This window comes from Amblyraja radiata, chromosome 22 (assembly GCF_010909765.2).
Source record: "Amblyraja radiata isolate CabotCenter1 chromosome 22, sAmbRad1.1.pri, whole genome shotgun sequence".
Taxonomy (NCBI): Eukaryota; Metazoa; Chordata; class Chondrichthyes; order Rajiformes; family Rajidae; genus Amblyraja; species Amblyraja radiata.
Window position 1 is genome coordinate 34,811,881 of NC_045977.1, and position 13,162 is coordinate 34,825,042.

Here is a 13,162-nt window from a genome sequence, read left to right on the forward strand (position 1 = left end):
TTCTTTTTTTTTTGAGCGTGAGAAATTCTATGTCCCGCTAGGCTTTTTTCCAAAATTTAGCAACTCAAAATGGGGTGCGTCTTTGATGCAGGTGCATCTTCATTGCCGGGAAATACGGTACTTCTCGGTGACAAATCATGGTGAACCTACTGTACCTCATAAATTCTGTGTGACTCTGTGCTTTTGTAGAACTTGCAATCGTCTGCAAGTGGTCCAAGCGATGTGCAAGTTGCACACATGTTGTCAGCCTACTCCATAAAATGTGCAGAGGCCATACGTTTAATACTCTACAACACAAGAACAAAAATAACATTGCTATTGTCATATCAATAAAGTAAAGAATGTAGTAATTTCTGCAACTGATTAATAGTATATGGGTACCAATGGCAAGCCAGCATTTATTCCTTATCCCTAATTGCCCATGAGGAGGTAGTGAGCTGTTTTCTTAAACTGTTATATTTGGTCAACATAGGGCTACATTTTTTCCATTTACACAAGACTGATCACTAACTGGGCAGTTAATAATCAACACATCACAGGCAAGGCAAGACAAGGATGGCCAAATTTGTTCCATAAACAACAACACAGAAACACTTTGTTTTTAAATTAGTTAGATCATTAATATTAGCTTTTAATTCAGCCAAATAAATAAATGAGTAATATAAATTGTTGTGCTACATGGTAGGGATATCAACTAATGATTTTAGGTTATTAGTCCAAAGCTCTATATTACTTGCACTATAATCTCTATACCAACAAAGCTCTAAAATATTTACCTGTCCATAACATTTCAGAGGAATGTTGTTCACTTTATTAAAAAGCTATAAGTTTTGTTCATATAGACTTCAGACCTACAGTGTGGAAACTGGCCCTTCGGCCCACGCCAACCACCCTGTACACTGGCACCATTCTAGACATGGCGGACAATGTTTACAATTACAGAAGCCAATTAACCTCCAAACCTGTACGTCTTTAAGTGCGGGAGGAAGAAAACCTGTGTTGTCAAAGGGAAAACGTATAAACTCCATATAGACAGCACCTGCAGTCAGGATCGAACTCAGCTCTCTAGCGCTGTAAGGCAGCCACTCTGCACCACTGTGCCACCCAGGTTGTGTTACCCTATCCCATAAGAAATATTAATCCTAATGAGACAAAATGAATTCTTGGGCATTCAGCTGATAAAGTAAAAAAGGAAAAAGGAAAGTCCACGGAACATGAAACAAAATGGGTGAATTTGTAGAAAATAAAGGAAAAGATGGGGAGAAAAAACAAGGGTGATTAAGCTTAATAGAATTTACATACTCACACAAGATATGTATCTGCAGCTTATTTGTTTTAGTCATGAATTGGATACCTGTTAAAACTTAAAACACAAGTTTGATTTATCTTTATTCTAATGTCCTGCATTAAACTGCATTGAGATCTGCTACAATATATTATAATGAAGAGATAATTAAATATTTATGTTTCACTATTCCACTTAAAAGTCACACACATTTTCAGTCCAAAGTGCCACAAGAATATATGATTATTTATAATTGTCCAGACGGTTGACTGGTCCATGAATTGAGAGCGTTCATCAGCATAGCACCATCAATGCCAATATATCAATGGAAGCCTTCCTCATTTTGAGTATAAGAGCAGGGAGGTTCTACTGCAGTTGTACAGGGTCTTGGTGAGACCGCACCTGGAGTATTGTGTACAGTTTTGGTCTCCTAATCTGAGGAAAGACATTCTTACCATAGAGGGAGTACAGAGAAGATTCACCAGACTGATTCCTGGGATGGCAGGACTTTCATATGAAGAAAGACTGGATAGACTCGGCTTGTACACGCTAGAATTCAGAAGATTGAGGGGGGATCTTATAGAAACTTACAAAATTCTTAAGGGGTTGGACAGGCTAGATGCAGGAAGATTATTCCCGATGTTGGGGAAGTCCAGAACAAGGGGACACAGTTTAAGAATAAGAGGGAAGTCTTTTAGGACCGAGATGAGAAAATCATTTTTTACACAGAGAGTGGTGAATCTGTGGAATTCTCTGCCACAGAAGGTAGTTGAGGCCAGTTCATTGGCTAGATTTAAGAGGGAGTTAGATGTGGCCCTTGTGACTAAAGGGATCAGGGGGTATGGAGAGAAGGCAGGTATGTGATATTGATTTGGATGATCAGCCATGATCATATTGAATGGCGGTGCAGGCTCGAAGGGCCAAATGGCCTACTCCTGCACCTATTTTCTATGTTTCTATGTTTCATACGAAGGAAACTGGTAATAGTGACAAAGGCAGTACCAACTTTGTGTTAGAAGACAATCATCAATAGTCAGACTCTCTATATTCTTCAATGTATTAAAACAACTGCTGATTTCTTCACCAAAGTATGGTTCTTTAACAACAATTTTGTTAACTGTCATATAGTTAAGCATCCACATTGCAATTTATTTTGATAACTCAATAAATCTGTTCCATTCAAAGGTCCTCATTATTTAGTAAACACTCTGACAATGTCAAAATGTCATGTTTAGTTTAGTTACAGCATGGAAACAGACCCTTGGCTCACCGAGTCCACGTCGATCATTGCTCAACAGTTCACAAAAGTTCTTATGTTATTCCATTTATATATCCACCCCTTACACTCTAGGGGCAATTTCACAGAGGTTAATTAACTTACAAACCCACAGGTCTTTAGGACGTGGAAGTAAACTCGAGCACCTGGAGGAAACCCACGTAGTCACAAAGAGTACATGCAAACTCCACACAAACAGCACTCAAGGTCAGGATCTACCAGCTGCACCACTCTGCCATCAAGTGGCACCTTAAGCCTCAAGATCTTTTATTTTGGGCAATGAGAGAAACAGTCACATCTTAAGTAGATTAGCCATAGTACATGAAGTGCAAGGTAAAACCTTCCCTGATTTACCACAAATTTCTCCCTTTCTCCAATTTTGGAATTTGTACCTTGGTATCCCTGTCAAGCACCACATTAAAAAAAAAATTCTATTAGAAAAAGGATGCTATATTTGCATTCATCGCTGTTTTAGATGAAATATGGTTGAAAATGGTTTAATGTTTTTATGTTTTGCTAAACCTTCATTCTCACTGTAAACAACACTGCTTATTCTAGTTTCACTAGTGAGATAAATATAGAAGCTACAATTCGCTTTCATAAGGAACAAAAATAACATATGAATAATAGACCCTTCACCTTCAGTTCATGCCAGTACACCCTACACCTCCAGGGGCATTTTGTAAGTAAACCTTTAATATAGTAGCTGCCTGGCAAAGCCTATGCACCAAATCCAATGTGCAAAGGTTGAACAAATCTATTCCTTATTCTTCCAAAAGTCTGCAATACAAACTATTTTAGTCTTGTTTCATATGGAAAATAGGTTTGTAAGAATAGTAATTGTTTTGTTACCCAATTTTCTAACATCAATTACCTGCTTTTGCAGATATTCAACACAAAAGTCACCAGGAACAAAAGGACCATACACACAGGCACCGATGCTTGCTTTGCAAGTTCCACAATAATACTAGTCTCTCGTCCTTCAGACTGCCAGTGAGTAAATTTGATTGGAGTTTCATCATATTTGTCAATCATAAACAAAAGTTCGCATTTAGCGACAATATCAAAAATTGCAGCAAAATCCGAGGTAATTGCTTCTCCCTCCTCTCCAGTGTTGTGGTTGCACCCGATGCTTTTAGAATCTACATCATGTAACTTTGACAGCATAACCTTGCGTTGATCGTAGTGGATTAAGATAACATTTTCCTTGTCGTTCTTGCTGTCGCATTGTTGAACCACGTGACATTTGAATACTGATCTGCTTTCTTTCTCCTGCGTTAGCTGGAACCAGAAATCATGCGGAAAGATGGAGCTCAGATCTTGCAGAAACTGGTCAATGTTGTCCTTTGTCCGAGAACTGTGACTGCTCCAGGATCCAAGCACAGAGACGTTTACCGTAGTCTCGTTCTTAATCTGCTCGAGATACTGCTTCACTTGCCCAGGGATGAAAGGGTAGTGAATAATTGCCAGGACCACGGCAGCATTCTGCTCTGGAATCCAGCGACCTAACAGCAGGCCACTCTCTGCTTCTGGGCAGCAACTTGGAAAAAACACCTTGATAACCATGTTATGATTTCACAAATTCTTCACTCTGTGTCTGTGAAATAGAACAAAGGCACAATCAGAGAAGTTGATGAAACCGAAACACAAGTCTTCAATGTAAATACCAGTCTTCAACAAACACTTCAGTCTAGAATTTACTTTAGAGATGCAGCATGGAAACAGGCCATTCAGCCCACCGAGTCTGCTCCAACCATCGATCAACCCATACACCAGCACTATCCGCAACCATAGGGAAAAATTACAATTTTACCGACGCCAATTAACCTACAAACCTGTGCGTCTTTTGAGTGTGGGAGCAAACCGGCGCACTCAGAGAAAACCCACACGGTCATAGAGAGAACATACAAACAGACAGCACCCTTAATCAGGATTGAATCCCGGTTTCTGGTGCTGTAAAGCAGCAACTCTACCGCTGCACTACCGTGCCGGAATGAATGAAGAACATTCTATTGAATAATCACAATTAAATTGCCGTGTTTCCTTACCGACTTACTTTCCAACAAAACGTGGAACAAGTCTTTAGAGGGCAGCAGGAATTTATATAATTAGCCTCAATACCTTGGGAAGGAAAAGCAGTTCAGGCAGTTTTTCTTGTCTGCTATCCAATGATCCGTGCCGCTGTGTGTACGTACACAGAGCAAAGATAACCTTTGTTAGCGATGCCAATGTCAAATCATCTAGCAATTTTAGTCTTACAAATGTACTAAATTCATCCCAGTTGGGAAAGATTTAGCTCTGATAAATTTCTCATTCCTTTTCCAAATAATCTTTTCATTCCTACATCCTACTGACAAAAGGAAATACAAGTTTATTGGATTGAAAAATCAAAATCTTTCTCAACACTCCCAGATCTGCTGAGTGTTTCTGCTTTTGAGTTTACAGGCTTCTTTGTTTAAAAAAAGTACCATTAATGCATTTGTTTCCTCCCACCACCCCAAAACCATTGCTCTTGCCAAATACAGCATTTTATTCAAAAATTGCCTTCTCTTCATTAGTCTGACAGAGCTAGAGAAAACATTCTTCTATTGCTTTTCCAAAGAGGTTCACCTTTCACCTCTCTGAACACCGATTTCCTACTGCAGCACGTCTGCCTTGGACCCATTCTTAGGCTGTGTTAGCTACTGTATTACTTGGCGTGGGATGAATGAGCAGCCAACATAATCAAGATCTTTCCCACTCTGGTCATTCCTTCTTCTTTCTGCTTCCATTGAGGAGAAATTTAAAAGCACCCATCACCACTCAGAAACAGTTTGTCAGGACAGACTGTCTATTGTTTCCTCCCCTCTGTTTCAGGCTTCCGGTCGGCCTTCCCATAAACTAGGGGACAGTCCCGATCTACCTCATTGCGGACATTGGACATTTTCTCTGAAATTGGTACGCTACAATGCAGAGACACAATATCATGCCATCTGTGTCTTTCTTGAGTCTCTACCTATTATACTTGGGTTTGGCTTGATTGTATTCATGTACCGTTACTCGAGATGAAGAATGTATTTAGCCAGAGAGTGGCGTATCTGTATTCATTGCCACAGACAGTGCGGAGACCAAGTCATGTTTTTAAAGTGGAGATTGAAATGTTCTTGATTAGTAAAAGATTACAAGGAGAAGGCAGGAGAATGGGGTTGAGAGGGGAAAAAAATCAGCCTTGTGAATGACAGAACAGACTCGATGAGTCCAATACCTAATTCTACTCCTGTGTCGAATTATCTTATGTATAGTATTAGGGTACACAATAATGCTGGAGAAACTCAGAGGGTGCAGCAGAATCTATGGAGCGAAGGAAATAGGCAACGTTTCGGGCCGAAACCCTTCTTCTGGGTTTTCTTATGTATAGTATTATCTGATTTGATCAGATAGTATGGAAAATAAATCTTTGCATAGTTTATAAAAAAGCAACTCAGTGGGTCAGGCAGCACCTATGGAAGAGATGAATAGGCGAGATCAGAAGGTCTGAAGATGGGTCTCAACCCAAAAGTTGCTTCTCCAAGTTCTCTAGAGATGCTGCCTGATCCACTGAGTTACTCTAGCACTTTGGGTCTGCAGTTCCTTCTGTCTGTTTCTCACTGTCCCTCGGTGCATGCAGCAATAATAAACCTGAACCCGACTGCAAGGCTCTCCAGGAATACAGAGACCAGAATGGAAACATGGAACTGTAGATGCTGCATTTCACAGCAAACATGACCACTAGCACTTTAAGCAGTTTCTTTGTTTACACAGTAAGCTAACTGAACATTACTGTGTGTATTGGTATTGAGAAAAAGATTGTTACTTGGAGAAGTCGGAATTGCCCCATTGAAATGGTTCAGAGGATGATTCTTATTTGTGGCTATGAAATTATGTAACATCACCAGCCAAAAGCAAGACACTGAAAGAAGTGGTGACACAAAGAACTGCAGATGCTGGCTTGCAAATAAAAAAAAGACACAAAGTGCTGGAGTAATTCTGTAGGTCAGACAGCATCTGTGGAGAACACGGATAGGTCTGAAGAACGGTTCGTCTGGACCCAATAGGTTACCCATCCTTTTTCCTCCAGAGATGTTGCATTACCTGTTGAATTACTCCAGCATGTTGTCATCAAGGACTCCCTCTTTTTCCCTCCCATCGGGCAGAAAGATATAGGTGTGGAAATGCTCACCTCCAGATTCTGGGACAGTTTCTTCTCAGCTGTTATCAGGCAACTGAACCATCCCACCAACAACTAGAGAGCAGTCCTGAACTACCATCTACCTCATTGAAGACCCTCGGACTATTTTTTGTTTAAGAAAGAACTGCAGATGCTGGAAAAATCGAAGGTAGACAAAAATGTTGGAGGAACACAGCGGGCGGGGCAGCATCTATGGAGAGAAGAAATAGGCGATGTTTCGGGTAAAGACCCTTCTTCAGACTATTTTTGATCGGACTTTACCTTATACTAAATGTTATTCACGTTATCCCCTTTATCAGGTATCTGTACACTGTGGATGGCTCAATTGTAATCATGTATTGTCTTTCCGTTGACCGGTTAGCACGCAACAAAAGTTTTTCACTGTACCTCGGTACCCGGGATATTGAACTAAACCATTTATGGATAGGAACAAAATGCTGCAGTAACTCAGCGAGGCAGACAGTATCTCTGGAGAGAAGGAATGGGTGACGTTTTGGTTCAGGGGAGAGTCAGGGGAGAGGGAAACTAGAGATATGAAGAGATACAAAGAATAAATGAGTGAAAGATATGCAAAAGGACCAATCAAAGCCAGCAACGATGATCGGGGGAAAGGTGGAGCCCACAATGGTCTATTGTTGGCTGTGGGCAAAGTGGTAACGAGTTATATAGACAGCTAAAAGATGATTTATGCATTATTAACATTGCTAATTGCTGACCCAAGCTTAATTGTTGATTAGCTAATTGCTGAGTTACTCCAATACTATGTGTCTTGCTGGATAGAAGGAATGGGTGATGTTTTGGGTCGCGACCATTCTTCAGACCCTTATCCTATCCTGGTCGCGGTCACTAAGGCAGCATCCACTGACAAGATAGACACAAAAATGCTGGACTAACTAAGCGGGGACAGGCAGCATCTCTGGAGAGAAGGAATGTGTGACATTTTGGGTCGAGACCCTTCTTCAGACGCATGTTCAGTACATATTTTGGCTGCTCCTTATCTCCAGAGATGCTGCCTGTCCCGCTGAGTTACTCCAGCTTTTCGTGTCCACCTTGTAAGTGGATGCCCCCGCATTAATAGTCCCATGAGGTCATACCTTCTGCATTTTGTAGTCGGCAGGGCAGTACTCTGCATATCACAAACTTAAAGAACAGGAGTAGAATTAGGCCATTCGGCCCATCAATTCTACTCCAACATTCAATCCTGGCTGATCTCTCTCTCTCTCCCTCCCTCCTAACCCCATTCTCCTGCCTTCTCCCCATAACCTCTGAACACAATACAATACAATACAACTTATTTGTTGTCATTTGAACCCAGAGGTTCAAACGAAATTTGGTTTCTGCAGCCATACAAACAAGAAGAACCAAGGCACAACACAATTTACACGAACATCCATCACAGTGAATCTCCTCCTCACTGTGATGGAAGGCAAAGTCTTATCTGTAGCTTTGTGTGTCTATCTTGTGTTAATAGTAAGTGACTAAGTCCCACCAGTTTTTCGTGACAATCTATCATCGATGCTGCTGCACCCGCTGAGTTTCTCCAGCATTTTTGTGTACCTGTCATAAAGCAGCAACTTCACACAACACACAGTTCCTTCCTCCACTTACAAGATGACAGGTCGCCAGCCACATGACCTCCCTTCTCCGTGGGCTGCGGCTTGTAGTGGTCTGGTCTGGTCTGGTCTGGTCTGTCGGGCCCGGCCGGCCGGCGCTGTCTGTGTGTGTGTGGGGGGTGTGTGTTGGGGGGGGGAGGGTGAGTGAAGGTCGCTCCGCCCTGGTGGCGGGAGGCCGGTCGTTATGGCAACGGGGCGGCCCGGGCCGGGCGCTGCCACAGGCGCCGAGACATGAAGCGTCTTCTCCCCCCCCCTGGAGCTGATGGCCGGCGTCACTTGCCGACTCTCGCCTTCGGGGTTGTGTCGGGGACTGCAGCCGGGAAGGCCGTTCCTCTCCGCTAAGGCCGCGGCCTGATCGTCGCCACCGCCGCCATCAAATGGTGCAACGCGAACCCCGTCCGCCCGCCCCCTCGTCCCCGACCTCAGTATCCGGGCAGCGCTCAATTCCCCCCCCCCCCCTCCTCTCTACCCACCCCCCCCTCTCTACCCCTATACCCCCCCCCCTCCTCTCTCCCTCCCCCCCCCCTCTCTACCTCCCCCCCCTCTCTACCCCCCTCCTCTCTACCCCCCTCCTCTCTACCCCCTCCCCCCCTCTCTATCCCCCCCCCTCTATACCCCCACCCCCTCCTCTCTACCCCCCTCCTCTCTACCCCTCCCCCCCTCTCTACCCCCCATCCCTCCTCTCTAACCCCCCCTCTCTACTCCCCACCCCCTCCTCTCTACCCCCACCCCCCCTCTCTACCCCCATCCCCCCTCTCTCCCCCCATCCCTCCTCTCTACCCCCCCTCTCTACTCCCCACCCCTCCTCTCTACCCCCACCCCCTCCTCTCTACCCCCCCTCCTCTCTACCCCCCTCTCTCTCTATCCCCCCCCCTCTCTCTATCCCCCCCCCTCTCTCTATCCCCCCCCCTCTCTCTATCCCCCCCCTCTCTCTATCCCCCCCTCTCTCTATCCCCCCAATCTCTATCCCCCCCTCTCTCTACCCCCCCCCTCTCTCTACCTCCCCCCTCTCTCTACCTCCCCCCTTTCTCTCTCTCTCTCTCTCTCTCTCTCTCTCTCTCTCTCACCCCCCCCCCCCTCCCCTCTAACCCCCCACTCTCGCCCTCACTCTCTGTAGGCTGGAACTGTAAGATGCTGGTTTACATTACACTGAGGATAGACACACAAATTGCTGGAGTAACTCAGCGGGTCAGGCAGCATCTCTGGAGAGAAGGAATGGGTGATGTTTCGGGTCGAGACACTTTCTTCAGACATTTCGGACACCAAGAGAGTTGACTACCTTCAGAAACCATCACCGCAGAGGATCTACCTCAGAGGCACAGAGCTAAGGAGGTGTAGTCATTCTAACTAATGGTTTATCCTTAGAAAGCCTCCAGGCTGTATAAATCCAAGCCAACTATTAAGTGCTTTTACACATAGATCCCATTTCCCCCAGCACTTGGTGCAGAGCTTACTATGAGACAAAGAATCATACAACACGGAAACAGGCCCTTCGGCACAACTTGCCCATGCCAACCCATCTACACTAGTCCTATCAATCTGTTTTTGGCCCATATCCCTCGATATCGTTCCTGTCCCCCTGTGCAAATGAATATGCTTTAGCAATTCAAATGCTCATCCAGATTCCTCTTAAATGTGAGAGTATCTGAATCATTTTCTCAGGTGATGCGTTTGATGTTGCAAACACCCTCTGGGTGAAAATAATCAAGGTGATAATTCTATTGTCTGTACGTTAGAGGAGGCCATTCGGCCCATTGAGTTGAAATCAGCTCAGAGGGCAGTGCCATCCCACTTCCTAATTCGCACTATAACCTATGTATAAGTTCTAGGAGCAGAATTAGGCCATTCGGCCCATCAAGCCTACTCTGCCATTCAATCATGGCTGATCTATCCTTTCCTCCCAACCCCATTCTCCTGCCTTCTCCCCATAACCTCTGATACCCTTACTAATCAAGAATGTCAATCTCTGCTTTAAATATATCCATTGATTTGACCTCCACAGTCGTCTGAGCTAAGTCAATGGATATTTGCCCCACATTCCCATCAACTCATCTACACACAAAGGCCAAGCTATAGTGGCAACTAACCTTCCAACCTGCATGACTTGGGGATGTAACTGGAGGCCACAGCATCCAAAGAAAGCTCCACATAGATAGCAGTGGAATTAAGGATTAAAGCTGTGTTACTAGCTTTGTGAGGTAGCAGCTCTACCAGCTACAACATTCCCCACCTGTTTCTTTGGCTATCTGGATGTTTTTCGATTTAGTTCCCCCTGGATCAGCTGAAAGAATAAATTTAGGGAAAGATTCTCCATATTATTTTATTACAAGAATTTTCCATATTATTTTATGACAAAAATTTCATTGTTCTATCTGGGACACATGACAATAAACTCTCTTGAATCTTGCATCTTGAATAAAAAATAAATTTTGACCAAGTTATCCATAACATAAAATAATATTTATGCTTCATTGGTATTAAAATTGCAATTTTTGATGGCCTGTTCATTTTGTACCCTTTCATAAAATAGTTGCAACCCAAAGATTTCCTATGAACCACTGAATCAGTAAACCTATTTCTGTGTTACATATAGAAACAAAATGGTGGGGTAACCCAGCGGGTCAGGCAGCATCTCTGGAGTAAAGGATAGGTGACGTTTCAGGTCAAGACCCTTCTTCAAACTGAGTCAGGGGAGAGAAAAACTAGAGATATGAAAAGGTACAGAACACTTGTTGTGTACGTATATCTAAGTCGACTATCAAATATCTTTGTATATTAATCCCTTTACCCTCAGCATTTGGATCCTGGCTGATTAATTCAAGTGTTTCTTAAATATTGTGTATCTGTCTGAACCACCCAATGTGCTCCAGTTTGCCAACGCAAAGTTGAAAATAACTCTTCCTCAAATTCCCACTCACTACACACATTAATCCTCTATCCTCCATCTGTGTAGACATCTGTGCATTAGGGAAAATGTCTTACTATCTACTCAGAACAATGCTCTCATGTTATATACCTTAATCATGTCTCTTTTCGGCCTCGACTACAAGAAAAATAAGCCCAACCTATCCACTCTTTCTTCATTTTGCTTATTTTCCCTTGCTATCTTTTTTTCCCCTCTCTGCCACTCTATTTTTTCTTTCCCTCTTTCTGTGCCCGATTTTAATCCTAATTCTTCCAATTTCCATCTTCATCATTGTTCTGTTTCTTCCTCATGTCCTGTCATTGTAGGCTGAGGAAGTACCGTAGTTTGTTCCGTTACACATCAGTCCCAGGTGCCTAGTTGCCTCTGTTATCAGCTCAGGCTATAAAGCACTATTGTGCATGAATTTCTAGAACAGAGTTGTGAAGGGGAAGGTCAAACGAATAGAGCGAAGTAATCTAAATCAGTCAATTATTCACCATTATGAAATCAGAGAAATAATATGTACTTCAAAGTCTATCTATCACAGATTGATAGTTAAAGAACCACTGTAGGGAAAACTCACCGATCTAATCCATGTTTGTTTAAACCTTTGACTTAGTAACAAGATTTATTTTTCTGTACAGGTCCACCACCGAGTTTCCGGCACATTTAGTTCTAAAGCCTTGCTGTATTAACCGTTTTGCCAGACCAACCCAACCTATCCAATCTCTCTTCATTTTGCTTATTTTTCCAGAGGGGACCGAGATACAGGGGGCCGCAAATTTGGCCTCGGAAGTCGGCTATAGAACAGATCTGCCAACTCTGGCCAGGCTGGAGTTCTAAAGCCCCGGCCGCAGGGGGCAAATTCGACGCGCCGATCGGCGTGGAAGACCCGATGAGGTTGAGATCGGCAGCCTCAAGTGCCACATTTTCGGGGAGATTTACGGGGCGATTTCAATTGTGCTCTTGTAATTTTATCTGGATTAAAGGAGGTTGCCGGAACACCATTAGCCGGAAAATTTGTGGTGGACCTGTACTAACAACAGTCCAATGTATTAATAAACATTCCACTGTTGAAAATGTCTGGTCAAATAAAAAAGTGCTGAATGGTAATGCAAATTAACTTAAACGTAAGAAAGCAACATATGCCAACAGTGATTTAATTTTAAATTAGTTGATTTATTCTCAGTATACATTATCATGGATTGTCCACTATAATTTAACGAAAGGGGGTGCGAGGAAGATTCCAAATACAGCTCTGATCCTGCAATGTAGCAAAGTATCTAAGTAATTACAAATGGAAGGTAGATAAAAATGCTGGAGAAACTCAGCGGGTGAGGCAGCATCTATGGAGCGTTTCAGGTCGAGACCCCTCTTCAGACTCCAGACTCGCTCCATAGATGCTGCCTCACCCGCTGAGTTTCTCCAGCATTTTTATCTACCTTCGATTTTCCCAGCATCTGCAGTTCCTTCTTAAACATAAATAATTACAAATTGACTAAGTTGAAGATATTATATTACAGAACATTTCTGCTGCTTGTTTCTGATACATTAACTAAAGACTATAGTAATAAAGACATTGGAATGCACAATTACCTTTCGTAAATGAAGGAAGCTGAGCCTGAAAATGCAGCGGTCTTATCAAACACATAACGTCTGGTCAGGAAATTATATCTACATCTGTTTTTAATATCAGGGTTAGGGTGATTGTGCAGTTAGGGCTGGCTGTAGATAGAATGGGTGTTATTTTGTGTGTGGAATAGCAAATGATAACACAAGATGAGATGTCAAAATTTTACGACCAAGTCTTGGATCGTTACAAAACTCTGCAACTAATATATATTTTTTCCTCTTATAAAATCATGCTGCTTTCTGT

General features: G+C 43.0%; 1 protein-coding gene across 5 annotated transcripts in view; it reads right to left on the reverse strand.

Moving 5' to 3' along the window:
- Nucleotides 1–12,921, reverse strand: part of pigq (phosphatidylinositol glycan anchor biosynthesis class Q) — a 35,894-nt gene extending 22,973 nt beyond the window's left edge. For 3 of the 5 annotated variants that reach the window (XR_004415368.1, XM_033041020.1, XM_033041017.1), the window contains exons 1-3: nucleotides 8,377–8,488; nucleotides 3,436–4,158; nucleotides 156–287 (exon numbers count right to left, since the gene is read on the reverse strand). Coding sequence is in view for 4 of the 5 variants with exons in the window: in XM_033041020.1 (XP_032896911.1) it covers nucleotides 156–287; nucleotides 3,436–4,127 (824 nt within the window). In the remaining variant the exon portion in view is untranslated. Of the gene's footprint in view, nucleotides 1–155; nucleotides 288–3,435; nucleotides 4,159–6,759; nucleotides 6,779–8,376; nucleotides 8,489–12,882 lie in introns of those variants that run through there. The other 2 variants (XM_033041018.1, XM_033041019.1) reach the window with 2 other exon arrangements.
- Between the last annotated feature and the right edge of the window lie 241 nt (nucleotides 12,922–13,162).